General features: G+C 50.6%; 1 protein-coding gene across 4 annotated transcripts in view; it reads left to right on the top strand.

The window, feature by feature from the left end:
- The window catches only part of DNAH9 (dynein axonemal heavy chain 9), a 71,370-nt gene that overhangs the window by 31,525 nt on the left and 14,935 nt on the right, over positions 1-24,910 (top strand). For all 4 annotated transcript variants that reach the window (XM_053960080.1, XM_053960081.1, XM_053960084.1 and 1 more), the window contains 6 exons: positions 1,915-2,063; positions 5,860-5,987; positions 17,976-18,203; positions 23,272-23,463; positions 23,741-23,932; positions 24,685-24,855. In XM_053960080.1, the coding sequence (XP_053816055.1) occupies positions 1,915-2,063; positions 5,860-5,987; positions 17,976-18,203; positions 23,272-23,463; positions 23,741-23,932; positions 24,685-24,855 (1,060 nt within the window). The remainder of the gene's footprint in view (positions 1-1,914; positions 2,064-5,859; positions 5,988-17,975; positions 18,204-23,271; positions 23,464-23,740; positions 23,933-24,684; positions 24,856-24,910) is intronic.

Here is a 24,910-nt window from a genome sequence, read left to right as displayed (position 1 = left end):
AAAATCTGCTTGAAGGAGAGGTACCAAAAATATGGAAGTTGTTTTTTTTTTTTTTTTTCCAATCCCTTAGGCATTTCTGTTCCAGCTGCCTTTCACCAGTCCTTGAAGGAGGTTCTCATCTCTCTTAGAAAGAATTTGGCTGCCTTCAAAAGGCCTGAGTAATCCATCTGAGCTCCAGCAGCATTCCTGGGGTTTGAATATAACATTGCTACCTTTGAATCAGCGTTCAGTGTCTCTCTTTTTGTAAAGCACTGATGTCAGGAGCTCACCCCGGGGGAATCCAGCCAGAACATTTTCCACGCACCGTGCTCTGCTCCAGCAGCTGCTGTGGAGCTGAGCCTTTCCCTGTTCACTCCTTTGTATTTTCCCTTGTCACTCTCACGCTAAGGCTCCACGCTCCAGACATTCTTAGAGCTCTTCCCTTTCAGCTTTCCAGATCAAAGCAATTGTGTAAATCATCTGGACTTTCTGTGGATCGCTGCTTCCTCTGCAAGGCTGCTTGGGTTGCAAAACACGTGGCAGGTTCTTGTACCTTGCACCTTAACTCATTTCTTTCCTCCTGGGATTCCTGAGGCAGAATCAAGCCAGTGCTTGCATTGTGCTTCTGGATGCAGCTCCCACTGCTCTCCCTTCCCACTTTGTCGCCCTGTTCTTTTAAAAGTTTTAAAGTTCTTTTAAAGGTTTTCTATGCCTTCTGATGTTTACATATTTCTACTGGAGGTCTCACACACTGTTCATGTCAATAATGATTGTTTTGCATTCTTCTTTGTAAGAAAAGAGAATTAATAAACAATTAGTTTAAGCAGTGTGGTTGGAGGGGTGGCAATTTCACCCTTCAATCCACTGTCACTTTTAAAATTCTATATATTACAAGTCAGAAATAAAACTTCCTCTTTTCCTTCTTTTGCATCTTAAGTGTCACACTATGACACGAAATAACTCACACAAGCAGGTTAGATGTAAAAGGAAAGAAAAAGAACTAAAAAAGTGGACTTTATTTCTGACTCCACTATATATACAATAGTAAAAGTGACAGTAGATTGGAGGATGGAATTGCCACCTCTCCAACCCCACTGGTCAAACCCACAGCCCATCAATTCTCTCTACTCACAAAAAAGAATGCAAAACAATCATTGTTTACATGAGCAGTGTGAGAAAATTTAATAGAAATATGTAAATATCAGAAAGTATAGAAAACTTTAAAAAAAAAAAAACTTTAAAACTCTCAAAAAAACCCAAAAAACAAATAGGTGAGTTCTTTCGTGTCGTAGTGGGACACACCTCCCTTGTTTGGCAGGAGCTGGTGTCTCCTGTGGCATCCCAGCCCTGCTCAGAGCGCCAGGCATTGCTCCTGAGGGACAGCCCTGGGAGCCCAGCCTACAGATCCTCTCCACAATTACTTCCTGCTCGTTTTCCTAATTTCAGCTTCTAAATCATTTGAATCATCAGAATGAAAACTAATTGCAGGACAAGTCATATGAGGAGAGGCTGAGGGAGCTGGGAAGGGGCTCAGCCTGGAGAAAAGGAGGCTCAGGGGGGACCCTGTGGCTCTGCACAGCTCCTGCCAGGAGGGGACAGCCAGGAGGGACGGGCTCTGCTCCAGGGAACAGGGACAGGACCAGAGAAAACAGCCTCAAGTTGCACCAGGAAAGCTTTAGATTGAATATTAGGGGAAACTTTTCCAGCTGAAGGGTTTTCAAGCCCTGGCACCACCCCTGGAAGTGCTCAAGAGACCTGTGGATGGACACTTGAGGCCAGGGTTTAATGGTGAACACTTGGCAATGGTCACACTTGCTCACCTTGGGAGTCTTCTCAAACCTCAACAATTCTGGGATTCCACCATAAATAATGGATTATTTGCAGGGGAATCCGCATTTTCCGAACAAACTGGCCAAAGTTTTTTCTCTCTGGCAGGGACTTTGTAGAAGAAAAGCTGGGCAGCAAATACGTGGTGGGGAGATCCCTGGATTTTGCAACGACCTTTGAGGAATCAGGGCCTGCCACGCCGATGTTTTTTATCCTGTCCCCAGGAGTGGACCCCCTGAAGGATGTGGAGAAACATGGTAAATCAATCCTGTCTCCAGGCACAGCACAGCATTGCTATTTATCTGCTGCATTATTATCTTAGCACGACACGCCTGTCTTTGGTTTGGTTTTTTTTTTTTTTCCCTCAGCTCTTTGTAGATAAGGAAGTAATTTGTTAAAAATAGATAATTGTGAGAAGATGCGGTGGGACTTTGGTTTGGTTTTATTGTTTTTCTTAAAGTTTTTTTGGATTTTCATCTGAAGTTTAATTAAACTCGTGTCTTTCCTGCACTGCCTGGATTCCCAGTGTGGCTCACAGTGCAGGGATCTCCGAGCTGCCTTTGTGCACAACCTGTAATTTACGTCAGAGATCTCCCACATGCTCTCAGATGCTTGTTGCCAAGAAAGGTTGAACCAGAGGACCCTTGAGGTCCCTTCCAACCTGCTATTCTGTGATTTCACGTTAACTAAAAATAAGCAACAGCTCCCTGTAACAGATTGCTGCTCTGTGGCAAAGTTTCCAGGTTTCCTTGCCGTCCTTCCTGAGCTGATTTCCATGTGGATGGTCAGCTGTGGAGCTGTCAGCTGGCTCCAAAGGCAAAGGGCCTGCTCTGAGATGCCTCCCTTGAGAAGACACTGATGCCCCTGTGTCCCAGTGGCTGCAGCCACTGCTGTGCTCCAAAGCTGCCCTTGTGTAGAATTTACTCTGGGGCTTGGCTCCACTCTGGAAAAATTCTCATTTTCAGCCTGAACGTCCCTCTGGAGCAGAGGAGTCTGATGCCTTTGGGGCTGGACAGGACAAAACATCATCCAGGCTGGCACAGACCAATGACTCGTGCATTCTTTTTTCCTCTCCACAATGCACCCAATATAATGTTTGAGTGAGCCTTTACCAACATTGCCAGGAGCAGCTGTCAGAGCTGTTAAACTTTGCTCATTCTGGGGAATTCCTGGGCTTAGCTTTGCATTTCAGGCTCTTTCTGACCCCAAACCAAGTGTCATTACTGGAAATTGAGGGGACACCCCCAAAAGAAGCTCCTGTGGTGTCCCTGGCTTCCCTTTGGAGCCACCTTGGTGATCCTGCCTCTCCCTGTTATTTCCTTGTATGGGAAATGAAGCACTAAAATCAAACCATGAGTGGTTTAATTGGAATTAAGCATAGCTGAGCACCTGGGGTTAGCCAGCCAGAAAAGTTACAGCAAGAAGCAGCAAAAAGAGAAGTAATGAAACAAAATCATTGCCACAGAGCAGCTGCACTGGCCTTCCAGCTGCCTCGCTGGGGCTGGGTTTTGCCTGTTATTAATATTCCTCTGTCCTTCATTAGGTTTTATTACAGTGCAGGATAATTCCTGTGAATGGAAGCCAGCTCCTTGCAGATGCTGCCCACCCATGGGGCCCTTCCTTGGCGGCACAGGGAGGGCCCTGCAGCAGGCACTGGTGGGCTGGAAGGGCTCTGTGAGTGCCCATCCCCTCCCTTCTGCAGCCAGCAAGGAGGGAGCAGGGCTGGCATTGCCAGGGCAGGCTCACTGATCCCCCTCTGCAGTGGAAAGAACAACTGATACTCATTTATTATTCATCCCCTGGCTTTGGGGGGCTGCCCTGCTTCTCTGATTTGCCCCATCCCCTCTCCAGGCAGAGGATCTTGAAGGCAGAGGAGAAGATCAGCAGCTTTCAAAGCTGGCAGCAAGCCAGACATGGTGGGAAAGAGAACTGGAAACTCTGAAATGTGTGGAGAGCTGTATCCCAGGGGAAGCTGTGGTGAGGCTCAGCAGAGAGCTGGAGTTTGGAGGTTTGTTCTCCTTATGGCCATCTGTTTCCAGATGAGATGGTTCCTAAGCCTTGCAAGACAAATCTTTTCCTTGTTTCTCTCTAAAACTTGCCAGCTTTTGGCAGGAATGGGGAATTCAGGGCGCAGCATCTGCGGGAAGGCAAACCTGCATGCAGAGATAAGTGTGGGCAATCCCCAGGGATCAGCTCTGGGGATGAGTCCTGACTCCCTGGCTGAGCCCAGTCCAGCCTGGGGATGTTTGTGGGGCTGTTCCCTCCAGAAGCACAAACTGGGTTTTTCTTTTGAAGTACACAGAGCAGGGAGAGCTGGCTCTGCTCTGTCTGTGGGGGACAGACTCAACACCTGGCCAGGAGATGTGCAGCCATGAGCACAGAAGTGATCTGAGCCACTGGGCTGCTCCAGAGAGACCAGGGGAGGCTGAAGGTTCATCAGAGACCAGTGTAGGGACAGCATGAGCTGGATCCTCCCTCCAGAGCAGGGCAGTGTCGCTATTGAACACAAAATGAGCACACAGAAGCTTGGTGAGTTCATTTGTGACCTCACAATATATAGAATTCTAAAAGTGACAGAGGATTGGAGGATGGAATTGCCACCTCTCCAACCCCGCTGGTCAAACCAACAGCCCATCAATTCTCTCCTCCCACAAAGAAGGATGCAAAACAATCATTGTTTACATGAACGGTGTGAGAAAATTTAATAGAAATATGTAAACATCAGAAGGCATAGAAAACTTTCAGAAGAACTTTAAAACTTTCAGAAGAACTATAAAAGAAAACGCTTTCAAAAATCAGGGCAACAGGGCAGGGAATGACAGGGGTGTGGGGCTGCACCTGCCCCCAAGATCCTCTGCCTGGAGAGGGGATGGGGCAAATCACAGCACCAGGGCCCCAGCCCAAGCCAGGGGGTGAATGGTGAGTGAATATCAGTTGTTCTTTCCACTTCCCAGCACTGCAGAGGGATATCACAGAGCCTGCCCTGGAGGGACACTGGGATCTGTCTGGGTGGCTCCCAAACCACCCCTGCCCACGGGCTTTGCTCCCAAACCACCCCTGCCCATGGGCTTTGCTCCCAAACCACCCCTTCCCATGGGCTTTGCTCCCAAACCACCCCTTCCAATGGGCTTTGCTCCCAAACCACCCCTTCCAATGGGCTTTGCTCCCAAACCACCCCTGCCCACGGGCTTTGCTCCCAAACCACCCCTGCCCACGGGCTTTGCTCCCAAACCACCCCTGCCCATGGGCTTTGCTCCCAAACCACCCCTGCCCATGGGCTTTGCTCCCAAACCACTCCTTCCCATGGGCTTTGCTCCCAAACCACCCCTTCCAATGGGCTTTGCTTCCAAACCACCCCTGCCCACGGGCTTTGCTCCCAAACCACCCCTGCCCATGGGCTTTGCTCCCAAACCACCCCTGCCCATGGGCTTTGCTCCCAAACCACTCCTTCCCATGGGCTTTGCTCCCAAACCACCCCTTCCAATGGGCTTTGCTCCCAAACCACCCCTTCCAATGGGCTTTGCTTCCAAACCACCCCTGCCCACGGGCTTTGCTCCCAAACCACCCCTGCCCACGGGCTTTGCTCCCAAACCACCCCTTCCCATGGGCTTTGCTGACAAACCTGGAGGGTTTCTCACTGCTCCCCAGACACCTGGGAGGCCTCGCCTTGAGGAAGCTCCCAGGGATTTCATTCCAGCTGCCCTCTCCAAACCCAGCTGCTGCACCAGCCTGCATTGCAGGGGCTTCTCCCCACCCAGTGTGGGTGTTCAAAGCCTGCTCAATCAGCAGGAAAAGATTTTCATTTCTTATCACTGTAAAACGTGTTTTTACACCAGGTTGCAGGGGAATAATGTTCTTTAAAGAAGAAGCACTTCGTATTAAGGTACCTTTGTGTGGATGCTGCACTGTAATTAAAAGAGTTTGGGGGAAGCTGCTGCTGTTTGAGCACTTGGGAAGGAGTGGGTGAGAGCCAGGAGAACGAGAGCAGAGAAGCGATATCACAGCTCCTGTGTGAGGGTTTGGTACCTGAACTCACTCCTTGTTCCCTCCCAGGGAAGAAGCTGGGCTACACCTTCAACCACAGGAACCTCCACAACGTCTCCCTCGGGCAAGGCCAGGAGGTGGTGGCTGAACAAGCTCTGGATCTGGCTGCAAAGGAGGGCCACTGGGTCATCCTTCAGGTACGGGGCTGTGGGCCAGTCCTGCCCTTCTCCCAGCTGGGCGTCCCCTCCAGGAGGTGCCACCTGCGTGTCCCCAGCAGCCACCTCTCCCTGGGATCAGCCTCTGTCAGTTTGGGTTTCTCCTCCTGGAGCTGTTTGTGGGGTGTGCACGTGCAGGAGCCTGTTCCACACTTCTCGGTGCCTTTATTTGCCCCACGACTGAATGAAGAGCTCTGCTCTGAGAGCCCCTGCACTCGTCCTCTGCCCCCTGCACCTCAGAGAGCACAGAGGGGCCACTCAGGGAGGAAACTGCAGTGGGGCTGGCTCCCCTGGGCATCCCAAACCAGGGAAAGGCTGCCAGCTCTCATCACAGCCCCACAAAATGTCTCAGAGCCTGCTGGGGTGTGGAGGGAGCTCTGTCTCTGTCAAGTGCTCTCGGGAGCCACTCATTTAGTGAGGGTTTGGCTCTGCTGATGTGCACTCGGTGATGTCAGCTCTCATTACAGGTTTTGGGAGCCCCTCTGATTTCCTTGATGTGGATTATATAAACTTTCATTATCACTGAATTGTTTGCATAAAATTAGATTAAGACAAAGCTCTGAGTCCTGATCTGAGCCCGCAGGCCTGGTTATGAATTGAAATTAAATATCCCGGATATTTTGATCTTAATTTTTTTTTTTTTTTTTTTTTTTTTGCAAGCTCCCTCTGAGCTAGACAATGCTGGACTTCTCTAGAGCTTTTAATATACAGAGGGCTGCAATCCTGACATCTGCCTTGGAGCTGGTGCAGATGGAAATATGCAGCTTTTTGAGCCGTTCAGTAATGCAGAGTGAAAAGTTATTTTCTCCAATGCTGGTGTGCTGCTGTAAAGGATCTGTCAGCAGTGCCAGGCTCCATGTGCTGCTTCAGAGCTAACAGACAAGCACTGGGGGCCTGAAGGGTTTTTATTGCATCCATTCCCATCTTCTCTGGTGGTCAGAGCAATCAGGAAGAGGTAAGGCAGACACTGAAGGCTAAATCAGAAGAAATCCTTGCTGGGAGGGTGGGCAGGCCCTGGCACAGGTGCCCAGAGCAGCTGTGGCTGCCCCTGGATCCCTGGCAGTGCCCAAGGCCAGACTGGACAGGGCTTGGAGCAGCCTGGGACAGTGGGAGGTGTCCCTGCCATGGCAGGAATGGAATGGGATTGATATTTAAGGTCCCTTCCAGCCCAAACCATTCCATGGTTTTATGATTCTGTGATTAAATGAGGAGAGCTCCAGAAATCAAATTTCTATAGCAGAACAGTGTTGATGGTTGGGTATTATAGATGTAGGTGAACCCAGTGGGAAGAAATGCTGATGTGTGACTCCAGCTCAGAAGGCTGAATGATTTCTTTATTATAACTATGCTATCATACATTAATATACTATTTAAAGGAGATACTAACACTACAAACCTACTTTTCTAACTCCCATCTCTAACTCACCCACAACTCGTGTCCCTCTCTGAGAGCCCAGCCACAGGTGGGTTGGATTGGATTGGATTGGATTGGATTGGATTGGATTGGATTGGATTGGATTGGATTGGGTTGGATTGGATTGGATTGGGTTGGATTGGTCACCAGGCTCAAACAATCCTCACCAGAATCCAACCAAGCAATCACCCCAGGTAAACAATTCTCCAGACACATTCCACATGGGGAAAACAAGGAGCAGAAATAGAAATTTTCTCTTTCTTTCCTCTGTGCTCCTCTATGAAAAATCCCAAGAGAGAGAAGGATGTGCCTGCCACAGCTGGGCTGGCTGGTTCTCCAGGTGTGACCCACAGCAGGATCCCCCTGAGCCTAGAGAGGAGCTGGATCCAGCTGGGTTAGGTCAGGGTGCTCTGCTGCGTGGGGCAGGCTCAGCAGAGCCCCAGTGGCCCTGGGGACAGGATTGCAGGTGCCACTGCTGGTCAGGGTCACTCAGACATCTGGGATTGCCTCACAGAGCTGATAACACTTCACACATGTAAATATTCTGTTCTGTGCTGTGCTTAGCTTGGGATGTAGGCAAGAGTGGCTCAACACAGCTCTCAGAGCTCCTTCTGCTTGTTTCCAATTCCAATTGGAAAAAATTGGAGCAAAATTCCAATTTGCTGCTGAGCAACCAGCACTGAGGGCCCCACGAGGAGCTGGAGGTGCCTTGGTGGCACTCGGCTCTCTGGGCACGTCCAGCAGGGCTGTGGGGCAGCTCCAGTTCCAGCAAGGCAGAGGGACTTCACTGTGCCCCAGACTGGCCAGGCTGCCCAGCCCCAGAGCCTGTCCCTGCCCCTCACTCCGTGTTCCCAGCTCCTGGGGAACGTGAGGAACAGGGAGAGCAGCCTCAGGGGATAAAGGTGTGTCCCTGCATTGACAGGACTCCTGGTCTAGCAGAGCTCCTTTAGGGTCAGCAGACTGCCACGGCATGAAAGCACCCTCAGGACAAACTGGGGTGCGGAAGGTTGGACAAAGAACCTTCTCAGGGCTGAAAAATCTGACCTCTGGCAAAACCAGTGCCCAAACTCATCCCAGTGGGAGTCAGTGAGGAGGGGTCACACAGGGTCTGCCGCCAGTCAGGGCTGGCTCAGAGCAATGTTTGCCATTTGGTTTTTCTGGCAAGATCTTTCCTGCGAGGTTTTGGTGACACATGCCTGGCAAACAGCTCCGGGAGTGTTTGTCCAAGATCTGGAATGACACAGATGACTCAATTTACTAAAGTGCCACAGGATTTGTGGATCATTGCATTAATAATAAAAGAGAGGCCAGAGCAGATCTCAGGGTAATTTTACCCAGATAATTAAGCTCATTATTTGACGGCTGTATCCCACCCACAGCACAGTTACACCCAGGCTTCCCGTTTGTTTCTGAGCAGACAAAAAGCAGCTGTTGGCTTTGCTTCTGAATGTTGCCATCCCCTGACCAACAGCTCAGCTCACCTGGAGCAGAGCTTCTCTCACACACACGTGCTCCAGCACAAACACTTGAGGGGATTATCTGGGTGGCTTTTACACGTGTGGCTCGTCACTGGTCCTTGGTTGGGACCAGGCATAGCGAGGAGCACTAAGGAGTCAGGGAATTAGGTTTGGGAGGCAGCTGGGAGGTTTTTGTTGGATGACAGGAGCAGGATCACTGCCTGGCAGGGAAGGGCTGTCCCAGGGCCACTTCCTCTCAGTCCTGCTGCCTTCTGACACCGCAAGAGGCAAAATAAAGACAAAAGCACCCTGGGAAAGTTTCTCAGCTCATTCTGAAAATGGAGATTCTCATAAGTGACTCGTTTTATGAGAGAGAACAGCAGAAAGCCACCCAGTCCTTCATTTCCATGGGAAGATAATCCCCCTGACCCTGGCAGAGCCTGGCCAGCAGCTCCCTGCCCCTTCAGCACCAGTTGTTCCTGTCTGGTGGCTTCAGCTTTGCTGAGCTCTGGCACAGGCTGGTGACAGATGAGTGAAGGCCACAGCTAAAATTATTCTCTACAAATACAAATGGTCCAGCTGCAGAAGAGGAGCCCCTGAGGCAAAAGTGCAGCTCTTTAAAGGCGACTTTGTTACCTGAGGGCTGCAGGAACAGCCCAGCTCAAGCCCTGCAGCTGCTCTGCTCCTGTCATTGGCACTGAAGAGCTGAGCTTGATCTCTGAGCTCCACAAAAACCCTTTTGACAGCAGGGTCTGGGTCTCCTTAGCACCAGTTCAGAGGTCTGGAGGGTTTTGGGGAGCATTCCATTGGGGAGTGCAGACAGAGCTCACTGCCAGCTCCTCGTGGCTCTGGGGGCCAGGAACAGCTGGGCCCCACAGCTGGAGATGCTCCATGCAGTGCTGGGATTGTTCAGCCTGGAGAAGAGACGATTCCATCACCCTGGATGGTGGGGAGTAAAGACCAGACTCTCCCACTGGTGTCTGGTGATGGGGACAACCTGAAATTCAGGAAATTCCATTTAAATGTAAACGGCCAAACAGTGGGTGGGGTTGCCTGTAGAGTTTGTGGTGTTTTCACCCTTGGACACGTGCAGAAGGCACCTGGGCATGTTCCTGGGCCACTGCACTGCCTGGCCCTGCTCTGAGCAGAGGGCTGGGACTGGGGGATGCCAGAGGTGTCTCCAGCCCCAGTGACTCTGTGATCTCTGCCCTCCCGTGCCCAGCTATCCATGGATCAGGTTTCTCTGCAGGGGCTTTCTGGTTTTCTCTGTGCACGGAGGAAGGAGCTTTGCACTCGAGTCAGCACAAGCTGTGTCTGCTCTGTGTCCCTCTCAGAAGCCTTTTGCTGATCCAGTGGCCACCACGGTCACCAAATGGGGTTGATCAGCTCAACAGCAAAGACACGGGGAAATTTGTTAGTGTTTGTTCAAATGCATGTTTGAATGCACTGGTGCAGGGAAGAGTCCAGACATTAGATATTCCCAATTTAATTGTAGTCTTCACCCATTAGCCAAAATGTCACTTCCCTCTCTTTGTGATCAAGTTAATTTAATTCTTGAGCATCTTTCCATTTTCCTAGGTTGCTGCTTCACTGAGTCAGGTTCATGCATTAAATCGAATAACAGTGAGCTCCTGGAGCAAAACCGTGTGAGATTCATCACTGTATCATAAATCACAGAATCCCAGCATGGCTGGGCTTGGGAGGACCTCTGGAGATCATCTGGCCCAACCCCTCTGCTCCAGCAGGGCCACCTGGAGCACAGGTCCAGGGGGGGCTCCAGGATGAGCAGAGGATGGAGCAGCTCTGCTGGCAGGAAAGGCTGGCACAGCTGGCATTGCTCAGCCTGAGGAGTGCTCTGGAGTGAACTGACTGTGGCCTGAAGGGGCTCTGAGAGAGCTGGAGAGGGACTTGGACAAGGTATGGAGGGACAGGACACAGGGAATGACTTCCCAATGACAGAGAGTTGGTTTAGAGGGATATTGGGCAGGAATTGTTCCCTGGGAGGGTGGGCAGGCCCTGGCACAGGGTGCCCAGAGGTGCCGGAGCCTTCCCCGGATTGGGGTGACTCCGGATGGTGGTAAAGTCTCTCCTCCAACCCGTGCCTTCAAAGAAAGACTCAGTAGTCTTCAGTCGTCCGGTCTCAAGGCAGTTTATTGCAATAATCTCAAGGCACACACACTCCCTGACATTGTCCCTGACTCTGTCTGTCCCCGTCTCTGGCTGTCCCCGTCTCTCTTCCCCGAGGGGCTGGTGCCATCTTTTATATCACACATTACGTATTAGGTGTTTATAGTTTTTCCCCAATGCCTACTACCTATGTTGAACAGTGACTTTCTACTCTAAACCAATCTGTGAGTGCCAACACCACCAAGAACATGGAGAATAGGAAGAAGAAAGAAGGAGGACAGGGCACGCCCAAATCCCTCCATCTTAGAACCTCTGACCCCCATGTACAAAACTCAGACCCCTCTGTACAAGGCCTAAAACCCCCCTGTACAGCACTCAAAAATCCTACCTTTCACTTTGTGACTACTTCTATTATAATATCTAAACTTTTGTGATTTCTTGTTCTTCCTGCAAGGTTGGTAAATTGTTCCATGGTTCAAACTCAAGACCACAGGGGTCCCTGGCCGCCTGCCAGGGCCTCAGAGGCTTCTGCCCCGGGCCTGGAACATCCAAGAGTGTCTGAGGGACACCTTGGGTTCCGACACAGAGCAGCTGTGGCTGCCCCTGGATCCCTGGCAGTGCCCAAGGCCAGGCTGGACAGGGCTGGGAGCAGCCTGGGACAGGGGAAGGTGTCCCTGCCCCTGACAAGGAGTTGGAATTGGATGAGCTTCCAGGTCCCTTCCAACCCAAACCTTTCCATGGTTCTGTGATTCTGACATCACATCCCAGGCCAGGCTGGTGGCATCTCCTGCCCATGCCATGCCGTGGGCACAGCAGTGCCCTTCCCTGTCCCTTGGGGCCCCCCAGCACCACGCAGTGAGCACGGGCAGTGCTGGGCTGGCTCTGGCTGTGCAGCCTGGCCGGCACGGGGATGGAAAAACCGGGAATGTTTTCCGAGGGGTCTCCCAGAGAACGAGACCTCGTACAGACATCACCTGTCTCTGTTGCAGGAGTGATTTGTGAGGAGGGCTGAAGGAGAGGGGCACTTTCAGGCAGGGCAGGGTCCCTGGGTGCTGCCAGCACGGGGAGGGCAGCGTGGCTGCTCCGTGTCCGTGCGCTGTGTTCCCGATGGTGGCCACGGCAGCGCTCACTGAGACATTCCTTGTGCCCGTGCGAGCGCGGGGCTCGGCAGGAACTCCCGAAGGAAAGCCTCTGGGGCTGCCAGGGCCCTGCCCCTGCAGCCCTGCCCTGCCCTGCCCACGGCCTGCAGCACCTGCCCTGCCTGGGGACACGGCACAGGGATGTGGGGTGGGCAGAGTGCAGGGGGTGGGCAGTGGGGATGGGCAGTGTGCAGGGAATGGTCAGTGTGGGTGGTCAGTGTGCAGGGGATGGTCAGTGTGGGTGGTCAGTGGGGATGGTCAGTGTGCAGGGGATGGTCAGTGTGGATGGTCAGTGTGCAGGGGATGGTCAGTGTGGATGGTCAGTGTGCAGGGGATGGTCAGTGTGCAGGGGATGGTCAGTGTGCAGGGGGTGGTCAGTGGGGATGGTCAGTGTGCAGGGGGTGGTCAGTGTGCAGGGGATGGTCAGTGTGGGTGGTCAGTGTGGGTGGTCAGTGTGGGTGGTCAGTGTGCAGGGGGTGGTCAGTGTGGGTGGTCAGTGTGGGTGGTCAGTGTGGGTGGTCAGTGTGCAGGGGGTGGTCAGTGGGGATGGTCAGTGTGGGTGGTCAGTGGGGATGGTCAGTGTGCAGGGGATGGTCAGTGTGCAGGGGGTGGTCAGTGTGGGTGGTCAGTGTGCAGGGGATGGTCAGTGGGGATGGTCAGTGTGGGTGGTCAGTGTGCAGGGGGTGGTCAGTGTGGGTGGTCAGTGTGCAGGGGATGGGCAGTGTGGGTGGTCAGTGTGGGTGGTCAGTGTGCAGGGGATGGTCAGTGGGGATGGTCAGTGTGCAGGGGGGCTGTTTCTCATTGCCCACGCTGCCTCGTTATTGATAACTCCCACATCTCTCAGTACTGATAACTGGCACATCTCTCAATTACTCTGACCATGTGTTCTCATTAGATGTGTTCTTTCAGGTTTTGTTACCTGTCTGCTGAGAATTCATTTGCAAAGTTTCTTTCCCACCTGTGAATCCCTTCTGCAGCATCCCTGTCTGGCCTGGGCAGATATATTTATTTGAATTATGAATTCTTAGTACCAGCCCATGTTTGGCTGCATCTCTTCCTCTTTTTCATCCCTTCTATCACAAAAGGACAGGATATAAATGCACTCAATTATTACTGGACTGGAAATATTCCCTAAGTTGGCTGTTAGCAGGCAGTGATACCCACAAATAATGATCGCTCGTGTCATGTCAACACAAGCAAAAGCAATTATTTTTGAGCCATCTAACACCACAAAAGCAGATGTGGGAAGAAACTACCAATTAGAGATGAAAACACTTAAGGTCAGATATGCAGACTATGATTAAACTGATACTTAATGCACGATTTTTCTTTTGATATTTTGTTGAGCTCTTTCCCAGTTTTATTAAATCTCTGTGGAGTTGGCACTACTTTGGTTGCAGGTTTCAGAGCACTCCTACCTGATTGTTTGACTTGTGTTTGTAGAGTGAATTGGTTGTCGGGACCCTGGGGAGGATCTGATCTCCCGAAATCCTGAAATTCTGAAATCCTGAGTGCATCAGGCCAGCAGTGGTGCAGCAGCACTCTGGTGTAATTGCATTTTGTCTGCTGCTCCTCACACAGCCCTTGTTTGTGAGAAAACAACCCCAGAACAATCCCTTTGCCCAGGCATCTCCCCCCACACCCCAAACTCCTTCTCATCCACGCAATGTGAGCACAACCCTAAATCATTTCAGGTGAGGAGACTGAATTTCTGCCGTTCTAAATAAAAATACTGTTCCCAGCCACGTCAATCAGATTTGGGGCAGCAGAGCTGGAGGCAGCAAAGTGTCCGTGGCTTCCCCAAACAGCAATTCTCTTGCCTCACACCCTTCAGTCCCTCTCTGAGTGCTGACCATCCCTCCAGCAGGTTCAAATCCTGGCAACAGTGCCAGCAGCCTCTGTCCCAGCCTGAAGCACCTCAGCTTTTCCTTCCCACAACGTTCATCCTCTTCTCCAGTCCCAGCTGGGATCTGTCCATACCTAGCTCACCCAAAACCTCACAAGAGGCACCTGAAAAGCCAGCAGAGGTTTCTGTGCTCCCATGTGGGAGCCCCCGGGGTGTCCCTCTGTGGCACCAGCCCCAGGCACTGCCAGCCCAGCCCAGCCCCTGCCTGAGGCAGCACATGCACAGCCTCAGGGAAGGGAGCAGGGATGTTGGAACAGGGCAGTAATGGGATCACCATCCCTGGAAGTGTTCAAATCCCATGTGGGTGTGGCACCTGGGGATGTGGGTTCATGCTGAGCATGGTGGTGCTGCTGGGGTGATGGATTTGCTGCTTTTAAAGCTTTTTTTTTTTTTGAAAGCTTTTTTTCCAGCATTAACAATTCTGTGTTTCTCTCTGACTTCCAGCTCAGCTCCACTCTGTGATTCTCTCAACTCCCCAAACACCCTGAAGCAGTAAATTGGCAGTTTAGTTCTGTGTCACATGAAAATGCACTTCCACTTTCCTTGCAGCCTGCTCTGCTCACCCTTCCCTCCCTCCCTCCACCCCAGGCTCTGCTCTCTCCAAATGGCCGAGTCCCTACTGATGGAGTGTCTCCTTTTGTGGGAGTTAAATCCTTTAGGATTTAAGAGGAGTGGGAGCTGGGTGCTGTTTACAAGATGAAGGCCCACCATGGATTTATGGAGTGGCAAAATCCCGTTTGCAGCTTTATTCTCTGTTTGCTCTTGCACTGCTAAGCACTGAACTGTTATTTGCAGGAAATAACTGTGAGGGCTCTGAGCTCTCTTCCCTGAGTGATAATAGTTAATTTTGAGCCCATCAGTGTGTGTATCTGTAGCTGGGGTTGTTTTCCTGAGTGCATTACTCTGCATCTATCACCACTGAGTTCCTGCTGCAGTGTCATCGCCAGTCTCTTAGAGTGATGGAATCCTCCTGCAGCTCTTCACTGCCAGGCTTTATTTTCAAGACTGGAAATGGCTTTGTCTTATGAGTTATTTTGTCAGCTCACCAATCATTTGCTCTTTTTGATATGGTGAGGAGTTAAAACTCCATCAATAGCCTCCTTACCCCCGTTAGCTGTGCTTTAGCTGTTTGGTGGCCTGTGAGACCTCTCCTTTTACCTGCAGCAATACTGGCTTGGGGAAGATAGAGCTGGTATTGATGAAAATCCACGCCTGGGGATACAGGGACCCCACAGAGACAATTCCTGCTCCACGCAGGGCCTGCTGCTGGTGTGGGGGGTGCCTGGGGATATCCCCTCTCCAGCCCCCAAGAAGGAGTTCATGGGGATGAGCTGCTGTGTTTAACCCCAGGTGGAAACCGAGCCCCACCTGCTGCTCCCTCCCTGCCCGGGGTGGGATGGGGCAGGGCGGGGGGTTCAAAGGGAGGAACCCCACGGCTTGAGAGCCAGACAATGCAAAAGGCAAAGCCAAAGCTGCCCAGGCAAGGAAGCCAAGTGAGGAATTCCCCACACATTTCCCCGGGCAGGCAGGGGCTCTGTCACAGCCCGTGGTGACTGGGGAAGGCGAACACCCTCCCTACCAGCATTCCTGCCTTCTCCTGCTCCTGCTGAGCAGGATTCCACAGGCTGGGACATCCCTAGGGACAGCTGGGACAGCTCCTTGTGCCCCCAGCCTGGTCCTGGGCTGTGTTCACCCTGCCCAGCAGGGACTGACCCCTCCAGTGACCAGCACTGCTCAAAGCCAGCCTGGGGCAGCTCCCGGGGACAACAGCAGCAGCTCCACCCTCACCCCAGCCTGTGATATCCTCACATATTTGAGCTCTTCAAAATGGGCTGGAGCTTTGAGATCGCTGCTCTTTCCTGACTGATGCTGTTGGGGAGTGACTCGTGTCCTGCTGGAGCCCCTGCCAGGCTGGCTGCTGCCTCCTGAGCTGTGCTGCACACCTTCCCCTTGTGGGGTCCTTTTGGGGTGAGCCCCAGAGACCTCTTCTTATTTCTTACCTCATCGACCCCTCTGAGCAGCTCTTCATCTGCTGCTTCAGTTCCAGAGGCTTTGCAACAATTAAGAGGTTGAAGCATCTCTTATATGAGGAGAGGCTGGGGTTATTTAACCTCCAGAAGCTGGGGTTTGGCTCAGAGACAGCTGGGATTTGGATAAATTTGGTTTTATTGGTGTGTTTAAATCCTTCCTGGTAGAAGAGGGAGTCAAAGTCTTCATAGTGGTGCTGAGTGAAAGAGCAAGTAGCAAAGGGTTAAAATTGAGGTACAAACTTCCCTTAAACATTCATTTCATTCCATTTCACTATCTTATACAATTTTATAATTTTTTTTTTTTTTTTACTGTGAGTGTGTTGGAACACTGGCACACACTGCCCAGGCAGGCTGTGGAGACTTCAGCCTTGCAAATATCCAAAAAACCCAAGTGGACACAGTTAAAAACCTGCTCTGGGTGACGCTGCTGGGAGCAGCAGGGTGGGATGGATGATCTCCAGGGACATCTCCAGCCTCAGGGTTCCAGGGATTCCACCAGGCTGGAACAGTGAGAGCCTCCCCAGGCTCTGCAGGGAACATTCCTGCAAATTTGGGCTGCTTTGGGCTGGCCTGGCCTTCCCTGCAGACCTTGATATGTTACAATTTTATAGACTCTCTAGTAGGTTCCTGGTTTTTTTATTAGCTTTTATGGTTTTCAAAAAAATTGCTTCTTGTAATACTTTTTGACTTTACTATGACTGGCTTTTGTGCTCTTTTCTGTTTTTCTCATTTGGACAAAACTTCCACTTTCTGAGGAATGTAATTTTACTCCTAATAATCTCCAGTACTCTGCTATTTAACCATGAGAGCTCTTTCTAGCCCCATTTATAGGTGATATATATTTATTCTCAGCCTCTAATATGGTGCCTTTATGTAATTTCTTTGCCACCTCTGAGCAGTTTATCTTTCTGGCGGCTGCTTTTAATTTAGGTTTAGCAAGTTCCTTGTCCTTTCTTGGGGTGGGATAAATCACTATCCCAAGTGCCTGTGAACACAGCCAGTTTGGATTGCACACCTGCCTTTAACACAAGGGTAGTTTAGCCCACAAATCCCATTCCTAACAGAACAAAAAAAAAAAAAGCTGTTTTCTTGCCTGGAAACTATAATGCTGTATAGGACTCCAGGGGAAAAACTGAGGCTTAACTTCATCCATTTCACCATCTCCCCTCGATTCTGCTTAATCTTCTGAGGGATGTGTCCAATTAGTTGCATGAATAAATAAATCCTTTTGTGTTAAAGGACTTTGTGAAATCACCTGCTTGACTTGTTTGCCCAGGAACTGCTATGGAGGGTCCTCACTGTAATTCTGATCAAAATGAACAAATGTTCTTATCTGAGCTCAGTGGGGCTGGGGGGAGGAATAACAACTCTGCTCCCCAGGAATAAAAACTCTGTTCCCCAGGAATAACAAATTTACACCCCGGGAATAACAACTCTGTTCCCCAGGAATAACAAATTTACACCCCAGGAATAACAACTCTGTTCCCCAGGAATAACAGATAAAAATAAATAAATAAATAGTTTAAAGAATATAAAATAATATCAATAAAATAAAAAAAATAGATACAAAATAAATATAAAAAATTAAATAATTTCCTCCCCTAGGAATAACCTCAGCTGGTATTGCTGAAATGAGGAGAATTCCAGCACCAAGAGCCCAACCAGCCCAGCTGTGACTTGCTGCTCTGCTGCTGATTTATACTGATTATTTTGAATTTTCAAATGTTCTTGATGCACCTGGCTCTTTGGGGCTGGGAGCTGCACACAGGCACTCCTGGGCCAAGTCCCAAATTCCAGAGGGCTGGAATTCCCGTCAGTGGGGTGGATTTGGTGCCTGCTCAGCACATGGGGGTGTGATGGGGAAACCGAGCAAGCCTTGTCCCTTTGTCCCTGCCAGAACATCCACCTGGTGGCCAAGTGGCTGAGCTCCCTGGAGAAGAGGCTGGAGCAGCACAGCCAGGGCAGCCACCGGGATTTCCGCGTGTTCCTGAGCGCCGAGCCGGCGCCGTGCCCGGAGAGCCACATCATTCCCCAGGGCATCCTGGAAAACTCCATCAAAGTCACCAGCGAGGCGCCCGCCGGCATGCACGCCAACCTGCACAAGGCCCTGGACAACTTCAGCCAGGTAGGAGCATGGCTGGGTGTCGAAACGAGTACACAGGAGCTTGGTGAGTTCAAAAGAGAAAAAGACCCAGTTTTATTCAAACATCTGGTATTTATAGAATTCCAAAGGTGACCGTGGGTTGGAGGATGGAATTACCACCTCTCCAACCACACTGGTCCAAAGATCAATCAATCATTTCTCTCCACCCACAGAGAAATATGTAAACTATTCTATTTATACATGAAATTGTGTGGGAACTCTGACTCTCAAATATGTAAATGTTGTAGATGTCGGCGAACCCAATGGGAAGAATAATGATGTGTAACTCCATTTCAGAAGGGTAAATGATTTCTTTATCATAATTATGTTATAATACATTAATATGCTCTATAAAAGAGGATACTAAATACTACATGCTATTTTCTCTAACTATCATATCTAACTAACTCACAACTCATGACCTTGTTCTCTAGAGCCCAGATTGGCTCTCAGGCCCAAACAATCCACCATGATCCAACCAAGCGCTCACTCTGGGTAAACAATTCTCCAAACACATTCCACAAGAGAAAAACAAGGAGCAGAAATAGAAATTGTTTTCTCTTTCATTTCTCTCTGTGCACCTCAATAAAAAAATCCTGAGAGAGAGAGAAATGTGCTTGCCACACGTAAACATTATCAGGAGGCTAAAAAAAGTTTCACGAGAACTTTAAAACTTTCAAAAGAACTAGAAAAGAAAACTTAACACTTTTAAAAATCAGGGCAACAGTTGGGTGTGCTGGAGCTGCTGCAGCCCCTGTCGTGGTTGAGTCGGAGACAATCCAAAGCAACTCACTCCATTTTCAAACTTTTTATTACAGCATGCATGCTTCTTATACACTCTTACAAAACTCCTACACTTTACTCATTGGTCAGGAGAGACAAACAAAGTGCTCATTGGAACAGGCAGTTGTAGTTTTCTCTTATTCATCCTCCTTTCTTTCTTGGTTTCTATGTCAGTGACCTTGGTAGGAAATTCTTTCAGGGGTGAATATGGATCCTCTTATCAAACTCCTGTCTGGCTCACAGAGATTGCTTGAAAACCTCTTCCACAGAGCGTGAGGGACGTTGGCTCCCCAGCCCCCTTGCAGCACGGAGCCTCTGGGTCCAGCAGCCCCTCTGCTCTTCCCCACAAGCCAAGCACAGATCTCTTTCCAAGCAATGGTTTTCCCAAGAAAGGGTTCCAGTGATCTGAGAAGCCTCTTTCCTGCAGCAGGGCCTGGGACACCAGACTTCTGTCCAGTTTGACCATTTTCATTTATGTGTTTAACAAAAGACTGGACGTGGCACTTGGTGCTATAGTCTAGTTGAGGTGTTAGGGCATAGGTTGGACTCGATGATCTTAGAGGTCTCTTCCAACCTCATTATTCTGTGATTCTGTGATTCTGTGATTCTGTGATTCTGTGATTCTCCCCTGCGTGTGATCACAGAATCACAGAATTAACCAGGCTGGAAAAGACCTTTGAGATCATCAAGTCCAACCTCTGACCAAACACCTCCTCGTCAACTAAACCATGGCCCTGAGTGCCACGTCCAGCCTGTTTTTAAACACCTCCAGGGACGGTGACTCCACCACCTCAGAAAGGCTCTTTCAGTACAGAATCAAACTTCTGACTGCAGCATCGGGAGACTTTGTTGTGTTTCAGTTGATTTCTCTGTCTGGGTGCCTCCTTTCTGGGCTGCTGAGTGACGCATGATGTCTAACACCCACACCGTGGGAGGTGAGCTGGTTAAACCTTGCTTTTCTGCTGTTTAACCAGGGTTAGAGGGTCAGAGCTGCTGATCTGCTCACATCCCTCTCCAGAGCAGCACAGAGAGATTGGATGTGTGCCCCAAGGCCATGCAGCTCAAGACCTTGCTGACACCAGGAGTGTTGCAAATCCGAGCTGGAAGCTGCCTGCAGGCAGGAGTTGCTTTGCCAGGATGTAAATTAGGCCATGTGAGAGTGGCTGGCCCACAAGAGCAGCCGGTGGCAGGGTGCTCCTTGTGTTTATTGCTCAAAAACCTTCCTGTCACAGCACCCCTGTCCCTCCTGTGCAAGGGAACAGCCCCGCGTGGGGAAGAGATGGAAATATTCCTGGTGCCCCAGAGGGTGTGGATCAGTGTCAGAGGGGCTGTAAGGCCGTGGTTGAATGGGCTCTGCTCTCACCATAGGACAGGAGCAGGGCAGGATCCCATCCCTGCAGGGCTCCCTGGGAACAGCCCATGGGCCCCAGGGCAGGATGGAGCCTGGGGGGCTCGGCCATGACCCCACTTCCCTCAGGGGCTGAGGGCTGAGCACTCGTGTCGCTGCTGATTCCTGTCCTAGGGACACTGAGTCCCATTCCTGCCACCCTGACACTCAGTCACACACTGCCCTCACAGCAGGACCCCATCAGAAGGCTCTGAAGGTGCTCTCAGCCCTCAAACTGCCCGTTAGGATCGCTGGTGCTGACATTATTGCAGTTCCCATCCAGCTGGGAACACACCCTGCAGATCTTGCGGGGCTGTCTCCTCTTGTGAGAAATCTCTGCTTGGCTTTTGTGGAGCCCCACCTGCCGTGCTGAGTCCCACTCTGGGGCCCCAAACACAACTGGAACGAGTCCAGAGGAGGCCACTGAGTTAGTCAGAGGGCTGGGGCACCTCTGCTGAGGAGACAGCTGGGGTTGTTCAGCCTGGAGAAGACTCCAGGGAGACCTTCCAATACCTAAAGGGGCTCCAAGAGAGCCGGAGATGGATTTGGGACAAGATCCTGGAGGGATAGGACACATGGAATGGCTTCAAATTGAAGAAGGGTAGATCTACACTGGATATTGGGAAGAAATTCTTGGATGTGAGGATGATGAGGCAGTGGCACAGGGTGCCCAGAGCAGCTGTGGCTGCCCCTGGATCCCTGGCAGTGCCCAAGGCCAGGTTGGACAGGGCTTGGAGCAGCCTGGCACAGTGGGAGGTGTCCCTGCCCATGGCAGGGGTGGGACTGGTTGGGATTTAAGGTCCCTTCCAACCCCAACCAGTCTGAGGTTCTCTCCATAAAGTTTCTTGTTATTTGGGATGAGGCAAGAGCAGCCCCAAGCAATTGTGGACCCTGGGCCATGGGGCAGCTCACAGCAGCACTCGGATGTTGGTGTGGAGAGAATCCCAAGGGCAGGAGGGAACATTGCTGAGCAGGTGTGGGGGGAGGCACCATGCAAGGATTAATGCCAGTGGTCAGGGAAGATTATTCCAAACTTATCTACTGCCATTCATCATCCCGAGCTCCACAAAATGTCCTGGAGAACAAGGGAGGGGAGAACCTTCACCCCAAGCAACATTTTCATCCTGGCTCTGCTTATTTCAATCAATAGTAATTAGCATTTTCTAAATTGCTGGAGGATTATGAAACATCTCTTATCAGAAATCCTGAAGCGAGTGGGTGGGGTCCCTTTTACACCTCATTTCCCTGCTTTATACAGAAGAGATGTTCAAATTTAGCTTTCAGCTGAAGGCTACAAAGAAGGCCCTTTATTCTGTGCAGGGGATATTGTTCTGCTTTGTAGCTGAAGAAGAATTGACAACTGAAGAGAGGCCAAATGAGAATGAACTGGGTTGTTCTGGGGATGTTTCCTGAAATGAGAAAGGTGTTCTGCAAGTACTTGAAGCAGTTCTTCATCACAATGCTGATAAAGGGAGCTTAGAGTGCTGCCTAATCCAGGGAAAAGCAGCTTTTGGGATGTTCTTGATTGGCACGTGCACTTGGTCAGTATATTGCAGTATACAATCCACAGAGTAATGGATTCCCCCTTTTCTGCACAGCCCCTGAGCTCTGTCGTGCTCTCAGAGGATTAAAGGTCTAACGTGGCATTTTTTTAAGATAAATGCTGGATGGGCTTGGAGCAATGTAGGATACTGGAAAGCGTCCCTGCCCATGGCAGAGGGGCTGGAAAAGCATGGACTTTAAGGTCCCTTCCAACAGAGAATTCTGTGATTCTGTGGCTCCCTCCTCATCTTTCTGGTGAGGGATGTTGAGCACATGCAGGTGATGGGGCGTTGAGTGGGTGCACGTGTCCTTCCCTCCCTGTGTGTGTTCCCGTGCAAAGGCACTCGGAGCTGGGAACAGTAACTGTTAAGTCAGAAAATATTTGCTAGAGTTTGCCAATAAATCTGCAATGCAAAGCCCCTGACTTTGAAATACACGTGTGCATGACACAAAAATGAACTGGAGGACAATTTGGTTGGCCTCTTGCCCCAGGTAACAAGTGTCAGCAAGGGAGGTTCAGCTTGGATGTTAGGAAAAATTTCTACAGTGGAAGGTTGGTTAAGCTCTGGAACAGGCTGCCCAGGGAAGTGGTGGAGACACATCCCTGTAATTGTTCAAAAAATACTGTTCACAATTAGTTGTGCATGGGGGTGTTTGGTCGAAAGTTGAACTTGACTTTTTGGGGGTGTTTCTGAGCCCTGGCCTCTGATTCTGTGATTCACCCTGTCCAAAGCCCGGCGTGTTTGGGTTCCCTGGGAGTCGCTGAGGCTGAGGGCAGCTGTCCTGTTGTTATAAATAGAGGCGAATAATTTGTTCAGCCTTTCAAGAGTCAATCAGAAATTTATTGATTACAGCAAGCAATGGCAAGCAGACAGCGCTGGGTGCAGACGGGGAGTCCCCGCTCTGCAAACGGCTCACCCTGTTTCCCCCTTCCCACAGTCTTTTTATACTTTCTTTCTTCCGTGTCTGTGGTATCTCTGGGTGTACTCTGTGCTTGAGCACTCTGTTGCTAGGGGGTCGTCTTCTACTCTCTGGTGGTCGTTTGAGGAAGGCTCCTCTCTTCTTCCTTGGTGAAAGTTCATGGCCCTGTAATGGTCTTTTCCATATAAGGTTATATGTTATATGCACTTAAGTTCTAATTACACAACTAGCTTAAGTAATCAACATACTAGTTAGTTTCTCTCTGTCGGTTTTCTGTTATCTACACAAGGCTTCTCCTTTGGTTCTCTGTTATCTTACACAAGGCTTCTCCTTTGATTTTCTGTTATCTACACAAGGCTTCTCCTTTCTGTCTCGATGAACAAATAGTCTTTTCTAACTTATCACACTGTGTTGCAGGACACCCTGGAGATGTGCAGCCAGGAGAAGGAGTTCAGGAGCATCCTCTTTGCCCTGTGCTATTTCCACGCGGTGGTGGCGGAGCGGCGCAAGTTCGGCCCCCAGGGCTGGAACCGCCCGTACCCCTTCAGCACCGGGGACCTCACCATCTCTGTCAACGTCCTCTACAACTACCTGCAGGCCAGCTCGAAGGTGAGGGCACCACGGTGGGGCTGTCTGGGGGCTTTGGACCACCAGGGTGGCCTGAAGCCATCCGGAAATGCCATTTCCTTGGCGTCTTTGGGTTTGGGGCGCTTTTGGGAGGAGTTGGGAGACCTCAGCGCCACTCGCTCAGTGGGGAGCAGCACTGTGCTGTGCCCCGGCTTTCCTGGGGTAGGATTTAACTCCTGCCTGATGTTTGTTGGCTGAGGTGGGAGCCCTGAGGGTGCAGGGCAGTGCCTGGGTTCAGCCCAGCCTGCTCCACGCCCAGGTCCCCTACGATGACCTGCGCTACCTCGTGGGTGAGATCATGTACGGAGGTCACATCACGGATGACTGGGACAGGCGGCTCTGCAAAACCTACCTGGAGGAGTTTATTAAGCCAGAAATGCTGGAGGGAGAGCTCTGCCTTGCTCCTGGATTTCCCCTCCCAGGGAACATGGATTATAATGGCTATCACCAGGTAAGCTCTTTGTTTGCTGGCATTATTTATACATGTAAATGGAATGTCTTCCCTAACTGCCCCATAATCTGCCTTAGGAGGCAGGAACAGGGCTGCAGTGTTCCTGCACTGTTCCTCTTATTTCCCATTATGTTGTGTTCCTGTGGCTGTTTCAGCATTCCCCTGGATCAACCAAATCTAATGGTAATTTGCTACTTCATCATGGGCTCATTCTGTTCATGCATGAATAGAGCAACTGTATTGGTGCTCGAGACATAAGTGGGGCTCCTGGAAAATTGCATCCACATACTGTTTGCTAAAATGGCCCTTTCAAGCTCTTTTTATCATCAGTTTCGATGAGAATCACTGAAGGGTCTTGTTGATCTACTTACTGATCTCATCTGCTCTTTGTACACAAATGCAGTAGCAGAGAGAGGCACATCAGGCTGGTTTTGTTCATAAAACTTAACTACTGGAAGCTCAATTCCCACAAGAGATTTCAGGATGCTGATGCTGAAATGCACAGCAGATAATTGCTAGAGAAGGTCCAGCCTGAGACACGGAGCCAGGCTGAACTCCAGCAATTACAGAATTTTCCCAGCAGGAGCAGAAGCAGCTCTGTAAACATTTGTACTCTCCTTCCTCCATCACTTCCCTGGTGCTTCAGCTGGATCAGCCCGGGCTGACCTCTTGGGGCGATGATTCCAGCACTGCAGCTCTGCAGGCAAAGTGCCCTGGGCTGTTCCTAACGTGCTCTGAATGTCTCTGTGCAGTACATAGACGATGCCCTGCCTCCAGAGTCTCCCTACCTGTACGGCCTCCACCCCAACGCCGAGATCGGGTTCCTCACGCAGCGCTCGGAGCGGCTCCTGCGCACCGTGCTGGAGCTGCAGCCCCGGGACAGCAGCACGGGCCAAGGAGCTGTGGGCACCCAGGAGGAGATGGTGAGAGTGCAGAAAAGGAGTGGGGACTCAGGAGGAGATGGTGAGAGTGCTCAGG

The sequence above is a fragment of the Vidua chalybeata genome, chromosome 19 (genome assembly GCF_026979565.1).
Source record: "Vidua chalybeata isolate OUT-0048 chromosome 19, bVidCha1 merged haplotype, whole genome shotgun sequence".
Classification (NCBI taxonomy): domain Eukaryota; kingdom Metazoa; phylum Chordata; class Aves; order Passeriformes; family Viduidae; genus Vidua; species Vidua chalybeata.
Note: the sequence above shows the minus strand (reverse complement) of the source record. Positions and strands in the feature narration are given on the sequence as shown.